The sequence below is a fragment of the Nannospalax galili genome, unplaced genomic scaffold (genome assembly GCF_000622305.1).
Source record: "Nannospalax galili isolate Female #2095 unplaced genomic scaffold, S.galili_v1.0 scaffold1191, whole genome shotgun sequence".
NCBI lineage: Eukaryota > Metazoa > Chordata > Mammalia > Rodentia > Spalacidae > Nannospalax > Nannospalax galili.
This window is the reverse complement of record NW_008330570.1, coordinates 1820805-1836244: the sequence shown is the minus strand read 5'-3', so window position 1 is coordinate 1836244 and position 15440 is coordinate 1820805. Positions and strand designations below refer to the sequence as shown.

The 15440-nt window shown below is 37.6% G+C and overlaps 1 protein-coding gene across 2 annotated transcripts in view; it reads right to left on the bottom strand.

Annotated features, from left to right (window-relative positions):
- The window catches only part of Atad2b (ATPase family AAA domain containing 2B), a 163464-nt gene that overhangs the window by 69231 nt on the left and 78793 nt on the right, over positions 1-15440 (bottom strand). For both annotated transcript variants that reach the window (XM_017802216.2, XM_008848859.3), the window contains exons 16-17: positions 14562-14873; positions 9964-10099 (exon numbers count right to left, since the gene is read on the bottom strand). In XM_017802216.2, coding sequence (XP_017657705.1) covers positions 9964-10099; positions 14562-14873 — 448 coding nt within the window. The remainder of the gene's footprint in view (positions 1-9963; positions 10100-14561; positions 14874-15440) is intronic.

Below are 15440 nucleotides of genomic sequence, written 5' to 3'. Positions count from 1 at the left end.
GGGGATCTGATGGCTTCTTCTGTCCTCCGCAGGCATTGCACGTCATGGGTGCACTTATCTACATGCAGGCAATACACTCATACATATAAATAAAAATAATAAAATATTTTGAAAAGTAGATCTGGAAAAAAGAGAAAAGAGAAAGGAAAAATGTAGATCTGAAGATTGTTAACAAGTAGGAGACTTAAAACAGAAATGGTTAAAGCTGGGCATGGTGGCTAACACCCATAATCCTAGCACTCAAAAGGCTGAAGCAAGAGAATCACAAATTTGAAGACAGCCTGGACTAGAGTAAACTCTGGGGGAGCCTAAGCTATACAGTGAGACTCTGTCTCAACCCCAACTTCCCAAATCAAAATATGGTTAAAATGGTAAATTTTATGTTACATGTATTTTACCACCACTATGTTCTGAAGGTGTCCTCTACAAATTCAATGTTGAATTTAATCATTAGTGTGACAACATCAAGAGGTACGGCCTTTAACAAGTGATTATATCATGTAAACAGAGCTTTATAAAACAGTTCAAAAGAATGAGCTGGCCTAGCCTTGTTAGTTCCTTTTGCAATGTGAGGAGACAAAGCCTTCAAGGTACCATCCTGGAAGCAGAGACCAGGTCTTCACTAGATATGCTGGTGCCTTATTTTGGCCTTCGCTGCCTCTATAACTGTGAATAATAAACTCATGCTATTTATAAATTACCCAGACTAAGATATTCTGTTTTAGCTACAGTAATGGGCTAAATCACCACAATTTTTTAAAAGTTTTTCAGAGACAGCAAATTCTGTTTCTGTGATAATAAAACTAATTGTTCTTACCCTAATTTGACATTTAAAACCATACACCAGAAAAGAAAAATATATTAAAGCAAATGTAATTTTCATTTTCAATATTCTACAGTACCATTAAAAATGATAAATGGGGCCGGGCGTGGTGGCGCATGCCTTTAACCCCAGCACTTGGGAGGCAGAGGCAGGTGGATCTCTGGAGTTCAAGGCCAGCCTGGTCTACATAGTGAGTTCCAGGACAGCTGGGGCTACAGGGAGACCCTGTCTCAAAAAGACCAAAAAAATAAAAAGGTAAATGAAACAAGTCTAGCTACTCACTGTAAACTACAAATGCTAAGGCAAGACTAAAAGAATACAGAAAAAGAAATGGGTGAAAACTGATAACTTTAAAGGAAATTAAAATGCACTAGAAAAATACAAGAGAATTACTAATGGCATTGGAATCTACCAGCAAAGAAACAAAAGACAGAAAAAGAAAAATAGTAGATTTTACTAAACACTACCAATAACCATCATTAAAAAACACAATCTTTGCTGGGCGTGGTGGCACACACCTTTAATCCCAGCACTCGGAGGCAGAGTCAGGTGGATCTCTGTGAGTTCAAGGCTAGCCTGGTCTACATAGTGAGTTCCAGGACAGCTGGGGTTACAGGAAGACCCTGTCTCAAAATGACCAAAAAAAAAGAAAACCACAATCCTGCATGACACATGTGCACTTACCTACATGCAGGCAATACACACATACACATAAAATAAAAGTAATAAATAAAATTTTTTAAAAAGTTAAAAACACAGCTGGGTGTGGTGGTGCATGCCTTTAATGCCAGCACTCGGGAGGCAGAGGCAGGTGGATCTTTGTGAGTTCGAGGCCAGCCTGGTTTACATAGTGAGTTCCAGGATAGCTGGGGCTATAGGGAGACAAAAAAAAAAAAAAAAAAAAAAAAAAAAAAAAAAGTTAAAAATACAACAACACAATCCTATTCAGGATTGCAAAAACAATGCAACATAACACAGACCATATCAAACAACAACTTTAGCAAGAAAAGCATGAAATTCAGCTTAAACACGAGGACTTTATAAGAAAAGGCCAATTCTTCAAAAACATTTATACTTTATTTATTTAATATTTATAGATATTTAATGAGTTCTAATTTAAAAATTCCTACAGTACATGCATGGTAGTACATGCCTTTAATCCCAACACTTGACAGGCAGCTATTTACTAGTTCTAGGCAGTCTAGTCTGCATGGGAAGTTCCAGGCCAGCAATGGCTACACAGTGAGACCCTGTCTCAAAAAATCAAGGAAGGGCGGGGGGCACTGGAGAGATGGCTCAGCAGTTAAAAGCACTGGCTGTTCTTTCAGAAGACCCAAGTTCGAGTCCCAGCACCCACATGGCAGCTAACAATCATCTAGAACTCCATTTTCAGGCCAATACAATGCCCTCTTCCAAGGGCATTGCATAACATGGGTGCACTTACATACATGCAGGCAATGCACACATACACATCAAATAAAAAAAATACTAAACAAAACAAAAAATCCTAAAGAATTAATCAATACTATCTAAAATAAACATTAAGAAAATTTTGGAAAAATATGCTAATAATTTTAGAGCACTCAAACACATTTTGATAACAAGCATTTCATATAGATTTCTTGCTATTTTATTATTGCTGTGTTCTGTTTTGTTTTGTTTTAGTGATAGTCTTACTATGTAGCCCAATGAGGGCCTCCAACTCACAATCCTTCTGTTTCAGCCTCCAAGTGCTGAGATTACAGATGGGGCCACCACATAAGGCTTCAGTTTTCTTAAAAATTTTAGGAAATAGGATGAGTGTGGTGCACACCTTTAAGCCCAGCACTCGGGAGGCAGAGGCAGGCAAATCTCTGTGAGATCAGGGCCAGCCTGGTCTATATAGCAAGTTCCAGGTTAGCTGGGGCTACAGGGAGACACCATCACAGAAAAGCAAAAGAAACAAACCAAAAAAGTTCTAGGCATAATACTATCTCAATAAAGCAAAACAAACAAACAAACAAACAAAAATTCTAGGCATAAAGGGGCTGGAGAGATGGCTCAGCAGTTAAGAGCACTGGCTATATCTCGCAAAAGACACGGGTTCAAATCCCAGCTCCCACATGGCAGCTAACAACTGCCCATAACTCCAGTTCCAGGGGATCCAACACCTTCTTCTGTTCTCCTCGGTGGACTGCATGGGTGTACATATATGCAGGCAATACACACACATAAAATAAAAACAATAAAATTTTTAAAAATTCTAGGCATATAAAATTTCATTTGATTAAACATGAGGAAACAAAGCTCAGAGAGATTAGATATGAAACTGTAGTTTCAAATTCGCATTTGGGGATCCACGATGTTCCTCAGTGTTGTTTGCTTAACATGCAAAAGGCCCAAGGTTCCAACACTAGTACCACAAATCAAACAAATAAAAACTATATTTCATTACGTCTATATGGTTTCAAAATGCAGGTTCCTACTACATTAAGATGTGACCTACAAATATGGAAGCATGTTATAGAATGACAATTAGTAGAAGAAAAAAAACAACAGAGTTAGGGAGATGGCTCAGTCAGTAAACTGCTTGGCCTCCAAGCATGAGGACCTGCGTTCAATGCCAAGAACTCACCTAAAAAAAAGCCAGTGCGGTAATGTGGGTTTGTCTTCCAGCACTGGGTGGTGGAGACGGGAACATCCCTAGGGCTTGCTGGCCAATCAGCCAGTTTGGCCTAATCAGAAAGCTCCAAAATAATTAGAGATCCAGCCTCAAAACACAAAGTAAATGGTTCTTGAGGACACCTAAGGATGCCTTCTGGCCTCCACATGATATGCACCAGCACACACATCAAAACAAACAAGTAAAACAAAACCTCAGTTTTTGTGAACCATGTTAAAGTTTAAAACACACACTGAAGACAATGAGGAATCATTAGAAGACTTTAGAGGAGCGGCATACACACATACAGCTGGCCCCCTATATTCATGAATTCTAAACCCATGGGTTCAATCCAAATACTGGAGGGAAAAACTGTGCCTATACTGAACACTGACATACTATTATTATGATTATTATTATTATTTGCTGAACAAAAAAAATAAAACATGCATTATTTTAGAAATTATAAGTAACCTAAAATGATTTAATATATATGAGAATGTATATGGATTATATGTAAATACTAGACAATTTTTATATTAAGAAACTTGAGCATTCACAGGTTTTAGTACCATGAGATACAAAGGGACACCTGAACATGCTTTGAAACTTCAGCTCAGTATATCAGTATGTAAATAGGTTTGAAAGAAAGCAAATGGGAAAAAAGATAACTGGCTAGGGGTCTCTTGCAGTAACCAAGGCCCAAGATCTTAAAAGGCTAAACAAGAAAAGAAACAGAGAAAGTCGGGTGTGGTAGAGTCTTTGATCCCAGCACTCAGGAGGCAGAGGCCTCTCTGTACGTAAAAGGCCAGCCTGGTCTACATAGTGAGATCCAGGCCAGCTAGGGCTACAGGGAGACCTTCTCTCAAACAGAGTTAAAAAAAAAAAAAAAAAAAAGAAGAAGAAGAAGAAGAAGAAAGAAAAGAAAAGGAAGTAATTTAATAGGAAAAATCAAAAGGACTTCATCACTGACTAGGGAAGGGGGGGGAGGGAGGGAGGGAGGGAAAGAGAGAGAGAGAGAGAGAGAGAGAGACAGACAGACAGACAGACAGACAGACAGACACAAGGGATGGTGTCCAATTCTAGCTGAGACAACTGAATGAACTGTGGCTCTCAAGATGCTGAAAGTGAATACAGTCCAGTTATATGCAGAAAGGTCTATGGTGTAACCAAGGAGAAATGGGAAGCTGATGATCAGGGTCTGAAGGAAGAAGGATCTTGGCTTCAGAAGAATATAGAAGTCAGGGCTAGAGAAATGACTCAGAGGTTAAGAGCACTGACTGTTGTTGCAGAGGACCTGGGTTCGATTTCCAGCATCCACATGGCAGCTAACAATCACCCATAACTCCAGTTCCAGGGAATCTGACACCCTCTTCTGATCTCCGCTGGCATTGCATGACACGGGTGCACTTACACACATGCAGGAAATACACTCATACACATAAATTTAAATGCTAAAATAAAATATTTTTAAAAGAAAGGTATGGAGCCTGGTATGGTGGCACATGCCTTTAATCCCAGCACCTGGGAGGCAGAAGCAGGGTGGATCTCTGTGAGTTTGAGGCCAGCCTGGTCTACATAGTGAGTTCCAGTCCACCTGGGGCTACAGGGAAGCCCTGTCTCAAAAAAACAAAAAAAAAAAAAAAAAGAAGAGTACGGAAGTCATTAAAACAGAAAGGAAATAAAATGAAAAATATTTTTATCTGTTAGACTAATACACATTAATTTTAATGCCAATAATTAGTGGAAGGATGGGAAAACTGGTATTCTCACAATTGGTAGAATGGGGAAAAGGCACAACTTTTCTGAATATGATCTAAATGCGCCAAAATGTATGTTCCAATCATTTTGTAATTCATCTCACCCCCACAGGTGTACTTATCTTTTTCAGTTCTCCACATTTTTATAATAGTTATCTTACCATCTAGCCAATATTCTTGCTATTTTACTGTCTGTATCTTTATCTAAAATGTAACTGCAGGGAGGGCAGGGAGCTTACTATTTGTTTGCTGGCATATCCAAAGTACCTAGGACAGTGTCCAGTACTTTCACAAAATATTTGAAAGAGTGAATGAATAAATGAAAGAATAAAGTAATGATTAAAACAAGCAAGGTATTTTTAAAAATATTTTATTTATTATTTTTATTTTACGTGTACATGTGTATTGCTGCATGTAGGTAAGTGCACCCATGTTGTGCAATGCCCACAGATGACAGAAGAGGCTGTCAGATCCCTTGGAATTGGAGTTACAGACAGTTGTTAGCTGCCATGTGGGTACTGGGATTTGAACCTGGGTCTTCTGCAAGAACAGTCAGTGTTCTTAACCACTGAGCCACCTCTCCGGCTCCACAAAGTATTGTTTTAAACTATCTACAATAACGATTTAAAGACAAAACCAGCTCGAAAAGTGACTCAATAATAGGACATCTGCCTAACTTGCCCAACACCCTAGGTTCAATGCCCATCACTACCAAAGGGAGGGGGGCTCAAAATTTAAAAGGGTATAAAACACAGCACTCTTATTAATGGTAGAAATTCAAATTGACACACTCTTTCTAGAAAACAATTTAGCAACTTATATGAAGGTTTTGAGCAGATACATCCTTTGATACACATCTTTTTTTTAAGTTTATCTTGTTCTGAATCAGATAGTGGTGTAAAAACATATACTTAGATTTATACAGTAGTCTGCTTATAAAGTAGAATCATTGAAAACTTCAGATTTTATAGTTTATAAATTTTGGGACATCTAAAAATTATTAGATATTATGCCACTACCTGCAGCTACCTTTTAATATGTGTGTATGTGTGTGTGTGTGTGTGTGTGTGTGTGTGTGTGTGTTTGCAGGTGCAGATTTATGTGTGTGCATATATATGGAGGCCAGAGGGTAACCTCGAGTGTCTTTAAGCCATCTATCTTGGTTTCTGAGACAGTCTCTCACTGAGTACTAGTTTGCCATTAGGCTTGGCTAGTCAGTCAGAACGCCCCAGGGATTCGTCCATCTGCACCTCTCCAGTGCTGAGATTACAAGTACATGCTAACAAATTCAGCCTTTTACATGGGTGCTGGAAATCAAAACTCAGGTCCTCATGCTTGCATGGCAAGCACTTTACCAACGGAACTATCTTATGTGAATATCTTAGAAGAATAACATTAAGCATATTTTAACATGAAACAACATTCCCAGCATAATGGACAAAAAAGCAAATTATGGGGCTAGAGAGATCAGCAGTTAACAGTACTTTCTGCTCTTGCAGAGGACCTGAGTTCAGTTCCCAGCACCCGCCTGTAACACCAGCTCCAAGGGATCCAACACCCTCCTCTGGCCTCTGTGGGCACCCACACACATGGCGCACGTGCACAAACACACACACACACGCACACACACACACACATACTTTAAAAAGCAAGTTACATTAACTTATAGAAGAAAATAATCTACATAAAATAATGTTCAGAGCTAATTCTAGGAACAAAGAGAACATGGGGGGTGGTCACCAAAACTTTAACAAATATTACCTTCAGCTTCTGAGGCTTTAATTTTTACTTTCTTCTTTATGCTCTTCTTTATTACTTGAATTTTCTACAGAGTATATCATCTTTCTAATTAGAAAAAACAAAGCTATTTTCATTTTTTAAAACCTCAGAAAGCTGTCTCTAATCCCCTAAGGTAATATAAAGTAAGAAAGAAAACTTGTTTTTTCCTTCCAGAGCAGTAAACTACTGACATCTACTGTTTCTTAAATCTTAAAAACAGATTTCAACATTTTGGGAAGAAGATGATTCCCAGAAACCTGCTAGTAGCACCCCGCTAATACAGCTACAGATCATCATTGAGCCCAGGCTTTCTTCTTACCAATTACCTTGTTCTGCTCTGCATTGATCTGGCATACTAACACATGCTACTCAAACAAAAAGTAAAACCAAAATAAACAAACAAAACCTATGTGCATTCTTTATGAAAGACTTTTATTTTAATCTGCATACTTCTTAGAAAGATCACATTTCCCAACTCACCAAAAAAAAAAAAAATTATTATCAACCAATTAATTTTGAGCCAGCACTTGAGAAGCTGAAGGAGGAGGATTGCTGCAAGTCTGAGACCAACCTGGAGCTACGTGGTTACTTTCAGACTAGCCAGAACTACCCAGTAGGAACCTATCTCAAAAGAAACAAAATAATAATAATTTTAAAATCAGTTTTGGGGGAAAAAAAATATGATCTGAGGAAACAAATAGTTCAAAGCCTGGGTCTGCAATCTGCTAGCAAAAAGATTCCTGGATAATTCTCTCAAGGTTACCTGTGCTTCAGTTTCCTCATCTGTAACATGATGGCAGCACAAATATAACTTACCTATAGTACATGTCTAGTTTGTGAGGACTCAGATACCAACTCTCATCCCTTCATTCTCAAATGGACATTGACTGTGACTATGTATTCTACAAAGCTTTCCTGGACTTTCAAGCAGAAGTTTTACTTTCCTAGAACTTTGGTAATGTCAACCTTTGCCAATTCCAGTAACAAAATTTCTTCAGACTAAGAAGTACAACTTACTTATGCTTATGTTTTGAGCACCAAGTATGGCAGACAGTAAACAAACAGAAATTGGAATGAATGAGTGAATAGAGATTAATGACTGAATATTATTGAAGCAGCTAGAAAGAAAAATGCTGTGCCAGGCATGGTGGCACATGCCTATAATCCTAGCACTTGGGAGGAGGAGACAGGAAAACCAGGAGTTCAAGGTCAGCCTCAACGACATAGTGAGTTTCAAGTCAGCCTAGACTACATAAGACCCTATCTCAAAAAGAAGGAAAAAAGCCAGGCATGGTGGTGCATGCCTTTAATCCCAGCACTTGGGAGGCAGAGGCAGGTGGATCTCTGTGAGTTCAAGGCCAGCCTGGTCTACATAGTGAGTTCCAGGACAGCTGGGTCTACAGGGAGACCTTGTCTCAAAAAGACTGAAAAAAAAAAAAAAAGAAGGAAAAAAAGAAAAAAGCTTGCTCTAGAAAACAATTCAACCAGTAAACTATAATAGCTTATATAAAGGAAGCTAAAATTTAACCAATTCTTTTAGAAAAAATAAATTAATGATCCAGACCAGTGGCACACATTAAATCAATAACAGGATGTTCATAATATCAAATAAAACACTAGAAATGAAGTTTTCTAATAACAAAATCTATTTTTGTATTCCTTTACCGACAGGAACTATCTTATAAAGCTGAAAAAAAGTCTTCTGATAGCTTATCTCCTGATAATATATAATTCAAACAACTAAAATTGTCAATGCAAGTCACACACACACAGAAAGGCTGGCTAGGTAAAAAGCAGAAAAAAGTATTCAACCTGCCTGCTATCAACAAAACAGATCTACGAAAGGCTATAAAAGTCTAAAAAGCTTTCCTGTGAGTAGAAAGGAAAGGATCTAGAAAAAAAAGTTTTCTAATAATAAGAGCTTGCTGTGAAAGAACACACCAAGAATAAAAAATAGAGTTAAGTAACTTAGGCTCAGTTTTAAAACATGAAAATCAAGAAAAGTTTATCAATGCATATAATCAAAGCAACATTTCAGACAATCTACATGGAGGAAACTCTGATTAAAGTTGAAGACTTAAACTCATTCAAAATACTTTAAAGAATTACTTAAAAGTACACATAACCCACCCAAGCATGGTGATTCACATTTGTAATCCTAGCACTTGGTAGGAAGACATTCACAAATTTGAGGCAAGCCTGGACTACATATTGAGTTCCACGCCAGCCTGAGCTACAGAGTGAGACCTTGCTTCAAAAAAACAACAGGAAGGGAAAGAGGAAGGGAAGAAGGGAGAGAGGGAGGGAGGGAGGGACGGAGGACACATAATCCATCATCTTCCATTACAAGTGCTAGTAAACAAACCTGAATGGAATTTTATGGCCCTTCAATTGTTGCTAATTATGTAAATATAAATAGTGATACTTTAGTATTTGAAAACTACTAGGTCTTGTAATCTAAAATTACATTTGCACAAAAAAAACTTTACCCACTATAGTGTACAACAAAAGTTGTTATAACATAGACAGTAAAAAGATAAAAGTAGAAAAACAAAAAAATCCAAATTAGTGTAAACTAATGAGCTTTTAAGAATCAAAATGTTATTTGTTTAATCACTGAGCAATTTCTAATTCAAACTCTCTTTAGCAGCTTCCAAGTCTCCAAATTATCACCTGAAATTTATCACAAGTTAATGTCCCATGGATCATAGTAAATATTTTTTAAAAGAGACAAACTAGCAAATAACATTTCTCCTTCTTGGAAAAAACAAAATTTAGCTGAATAACAAAGTAATTATTACCACACAAAAAGGTAGACACAGTAGAAGTTTTTCAGAATTGTATCCAAACAAAGGAAAAATGCTCCAAGAGTACAACCAGCAGCAAAACTACACTACCACTCTAAACATAAGGTAGCAAAAGTCATTCTAAACTAAGAAAAATCTGATATAATTACTCACATTGTAAAGTGAAGGTAAGGTTTAGTTATAGTAGCAGCTGATGACTGTTTCTTTGGTGATCCTGAGTGACAACTCGTCTCAAAAATTGATAAAGCATTCTCATCTTCACTATCATCTAAAATTAGAGTTTCTATGTCTGTTAAAAAAAAAAAGCACAAGTCTTATAAACTCATTTAATAACAATACTCTACCAAAGCAAAGGACAACTGGGTTAAAAATTAAATGGTATTAGCTAATATAGTATATAGAAAATAACATGATTGTTAAAAGCTCAGATTGATCATGCAAACTGATGTACTATAGCATTTTGAATAATGCATAAATGTAATTCACTCCATCACTTTTACAGACTATCCATTTAAGTATTATGAGCTATAATTTGGGAGACTTTGCTGACTAAAAGGAGTCTGGGAAAGAAGTGTGCTCTCATAAAATCTCACCTACGAGTTCAATTTGGATCAAAACCAGTCCATTCCACATTTTATCCAATTAATAAGGCAGTTAAGTCAAGGCCAATTCTCAGAAAAGCAACAATAAACAACAGATTGACACTTTTTTTTTTTTTTTTTTTTTTTGGTCTTTTTGAGACAGGGTCTCCCTGTGCCCCCAGCGGTCCTGAACCTCACTATATAAACCAGGCTGGTCTTGAACTCACGGGGGTCTGCCTGCCTCTGCCTCCTGAGTGCTGGGATTAAAGGCATGCACCACCACGCCCAGCCCGACACATATTTTTAAAATGATTTACCCATACTTCAAGGAAAACCTTGCCTAATTAAGACAGTTAGGTAATATGTGCATCCCAGCACTTGGGAGGCAAAGACAGACAGATCTCTGTGAGTTCGAGGAAGCCTGTTCTACACAGCCAATTCCAGGCCACTAGGGCTACAATAAGCGAGACCCTGTCTTGGGAGGGAGGGAAAACTCTAGGAATTGGAGAGATGGCTCAGCAGTTAAGAGTGTTTGCTACTTTTCCAGAGGACCTGAGTTTGGTTCCTAGCACCCATGTCTGGCAGCTTACAACTGCCTATAACTCCATACCACACACACACACGGCATATGCTGATACAAACACAAACACACCTGCACATACTCACATACATTTTTTTTTTTTTTTTTTGCCTTTTTGAGATAGGGTCTCCCTGTAGCCCTAGCTGACCTGGAACTGGCTATGTAGACCAGGCTGGCCTTGAACTCACAGAGATCCACCAGCCTCTGCTGAGATTAAAGGCATGCGCCACCACATCTGGTGGCATACATAAATATTTTAAAGGAATGATAAGAGTTAAGAATTCAGAGTCAACCTTAAAAATGTACCCATTCAAGGAACATTAGTCTTTCTATTGGCCTTAGGGCTACTACTCACAGGATAAACTGGAACTAAAATTTCCACTGAGGAACACAATACTTAATACATTTCCAAAACCACAATCTTAAGTACTAAATAGCTACATTTCACACGTCTGTCAAAAGTGCCAATTCAGTCGATAAGCTCAATGCTACATGTGCAGATTTAGAACTGAATTTTACAGAAATCAACTCTAGTCAAGTGGCACACACCTGTGACTTCAGCTACTCAGGAAGCTAAGCCTGGAGGACGGCTTTAGCCCAGGAGTTCAAAGCAATCCTGGGCAACATAGCAGGACCTTATCTTGAGAAAAAGAATAAATCATACTCTTCCAAGAAAAAAGAAAAAAGAAAATAGAAGAATACTACATAAAATAAGATACTGGGCATATGGTTCAGTGGTTAAGAGCTTGCCATGCAAGCATAAGGATAAGAGTCCAAATCCCCAGAATCCACATGAATACGAGGTGGTTGTAGCAACCTGCTTCTAATTCCTGCCTCATAAGGCAAAGACAAGGGACCCCAGAGCAGCTGTCTAGCAAGGCTAGTCACATCAATGAGCTCTAGGTGTAAGACTCCACATCAGTGAATAGGATGGAAGCACAATTGTGGCTGATTTCCAACATCAACCTCAGGGTCCAGCTGCACACGTACCAATATGCACACATACCCCTCCCCTATACACGTATGCAAGACACATACAGAGTCCTATCTTGCTTTCTATTGTGGTGATAAAAACTCTGACCAAAACTAACTTGGAGTGGAAAGAGTTTATTTCACTTTACAGCTTATAGTTCAGCATTGAAGAAAGCCAGGGCAGGAACCTGGAGGCAGGAACTGAAGTATGATCATGAAGGAACTGCTTACTGGCTTGCTCCTCTGGCCAGTGCTCAGCCTGCTTTCTCATACAATCCTGCACCACCTGCCCAGGGGTGCCACCACCCACAGTGGACTAGGCCCTCCCACAATACTCAACAATCAAAAAAATGCCTCACAGATAGGCCCACAGGCCAACTTGATAGAGGAAATTCCTGAATTCAGGTTCCCTCTTCCCAGGTATGTCAAGTTGACAACTGAAGCCAACCATGACACATAACCATTCTCTCTCTCTCTCTCTCTCTCTCTCATATACACACAAAGAAAAAATTTAATAAAATAAGAACTATGCCAGCAGTGACTTTTAAAAGCAAACTATTAGTTCTAATTTGGAAAATATTATCTTTTGAATGATGTCATAAACAAAGAAAAGATATAGATCTAAGGAAAAATATTAAAGACTAAAACAAACTAGAATAATACATTAAAGTAGTAAAAATGCAAGTATTCATAACAATAAAATTTAGTTCCTACTCTCCATTAATACATGACATTTAGTTTCATTACTTGGAACTAAATATAAGTATATGCTTTATGCTTATGGGAAAATAAAACTAAAAACAGATAACAATTCCATAAAATGGAAATACTCAAGTGGAATAAAAGAGGCTGTCAAAATTGAAGGTAAAAACTGTTATTACTTTTCTAAAGTAACAAACATGTATTTAATTGAATATGTACTCCTAGTTATGAAAATCATATGTAAGTTGGGGTATGGTGGCCAACACCTGTAATCTTAGCACTTAGGAGTCTGAGGCAGGAGGACTGTTATGAACTTAAGGTCAGCTATGGCTACATAGTGAGTTCTAGGCCAGCCTCTGCTACAGAGTAAAACCCTTTCTCAGAAAACAAACAAACGAACAGAAACAAACGGGGTGAGGGAGGGCAGAGAGAGAGAAATCACAATCACAGATTAAAAAGTAGTCAAATCATGACATAAAGCCTAACTCACAAACATAGTCAGTAGATATTTGTTCTCCTCCCTATCAGTCAAAATTTAAAGAATAAAGTAATCCATGTGGTACTATGTACAAATTTTTACTTTAAAATATGATTTCAAAATTATGGTCTCTGAAAAATATGATAGCCAAATTGAATAATATTCATGATTCACTGACTATTCACTCAAGAGTCACTGAATAATATTAATGTTCTATTTTTGTTTATTTGTTTTTTTGTCTTTGAGGCAGGGTCTCCCTATAGCCCCAACTGGCCTGGAACTCGCTATGTAGACCAGGCTGGCCTTGAACTCAAGAGATCCACCTGCCTCTGCCTCCCAAGTGCTGGGATTAAAGGCATCCACCATGCCTCGCTAATATTAAGCTGATTTTTAATGTTATAATTCTCTGAAAAATTTTCTATTTGATACAAACTATTCCCCAAACTAGGTCCTATATACTAGGGAAATTTAAATAAAACATATGACTTCCTCTCAAACATTACAGTGTTACTTTAATTTCAATATTGACCTAAATTTCCTTTTTTTTTTTTTTTTTCTTTTTTTTTTTAAAAAAAAAAAAAAGTTTCATTTAGCTCAGGCTAGTCTTGATGACCTCCCTGTGTTACTGAGGGACCTCAAGCTTCTGATCCTCCCGCCTCTACCCTCCCAAGTGCTGGGATCATAGGTGTGTACCACCACATCCATCCACTTTATGTGATGCTGGGAATGAAGTCAGGGCTTCAAGCAGGATAGGTAAGCATTCTACCACTTGTGCTATATTCCCAACATATTGTATTCTTTTTTATCTCAAATCCAAAGTACAATCTTGAAGTTCAATTAAATTTAAGATCTGGATAGTCAGGCTCTAATTTACTCCCTTACCAATAGCTTACATCTTAATCAGCACAACACACTGCAGAATGTTCTGTCAATAACATCAAAATACATTTGATGAACTGAATCCACAGAGACATTATGACAATGCAGGCTCAAAGCATGAGCAGGCAGTCATGCTCTCTGAGTGTGAGCAGGCCTCAAATCTTATTGAGTGCCCTTATATAACCCAAACTGCTTTCTTAAGTACCCATTTCCTCCTCTGTATAATCAGGGTACTAATTCATAGGACTATGATAAGGATTAATGAATGATAATTTATATAAATACTTATAATAAATGCAAGCTATTAGTATAGTCAACTTTCTAAATACAGCAACACTCCTATATTAAGACAGATACACCATCCCACGAAAGAACAAACATTCATTCATTTGGTCTACAAACACTCACCAGGCAACTACCAAATATGGGCAATATGCCAGGTCTGGAATATTCAGTGATAAGTGCAACAGATTTAAGATTCTAACTAATCTTATACAGGAAACCAATTATCTTTATTTTTTTTTTCATTTTAACAATATAAAAAATTAGTTCATGGTACCTTCTTTCTTATCACTCTGGCTAATTTCAGCATGAGGAAACACTTTTTGCAGGACTGCTAAGATGTTGTTGAAGCTTCTTTCCAGCAGTGGCCTTATAATGGGGGACAGCGCATGTCCTGAAGACATCACAGCACGTTGAGAAGCAGGCACAATGTTCTGCATTGCATGGTAAAAGTCTTGGGCACTGAGCACTATGGAGGAAACATCCAGCTGCAGTTTATGACTGCTAGCATAGATCTGGGGATAACGCCTCCGAAGGGCAATCAGGGCAGCTTCAGTGCACAGGGCCTTGATATCTGCTCCACAGTAGCCTAATGCACAAAAGGAGAAAGGAAACAACATTAAGTTCATTCTTCCAAGTACATTATGTTTTGTTAATACATATATCTCTTGTCTAAAGTATAACCAATATTAAATCAGTAATTATAAACAATTTTATTGGCAAAATGGAAATTAATCATTTAAAAATCACTTAACAAAACTGTTCAACTGAGGGTTAAATACTTAAGACTAAAAATGTTTTGAGTATTTAAAATTAATGAAAACATTAATAACATTAAGACAAAAGAAGTCATGTATTATGTGTCCAAACCACTGATTTCAATGTACAACTTTCTTCAGGGAAAATTTTCAAAGTACTATAGTTTCATTTCAATCTTTCATCACTAGTCTTAACTAGTAGTTTCATCTAATGCTCTCTCACCTAGCTATATCCTCAATCCTCTGATTTTATTTTGAGACAGGGTCTCACTAAATTGTCCAGGATGGTCTTAAATTTGCAATCTTTCAGCTCCAGCCTCCCATGTACCTGGGATTAAAGGCACGTGCCATCACACTTGGCTTATTTTTTCTAATAATATTTTTAGTAATATTTTAAA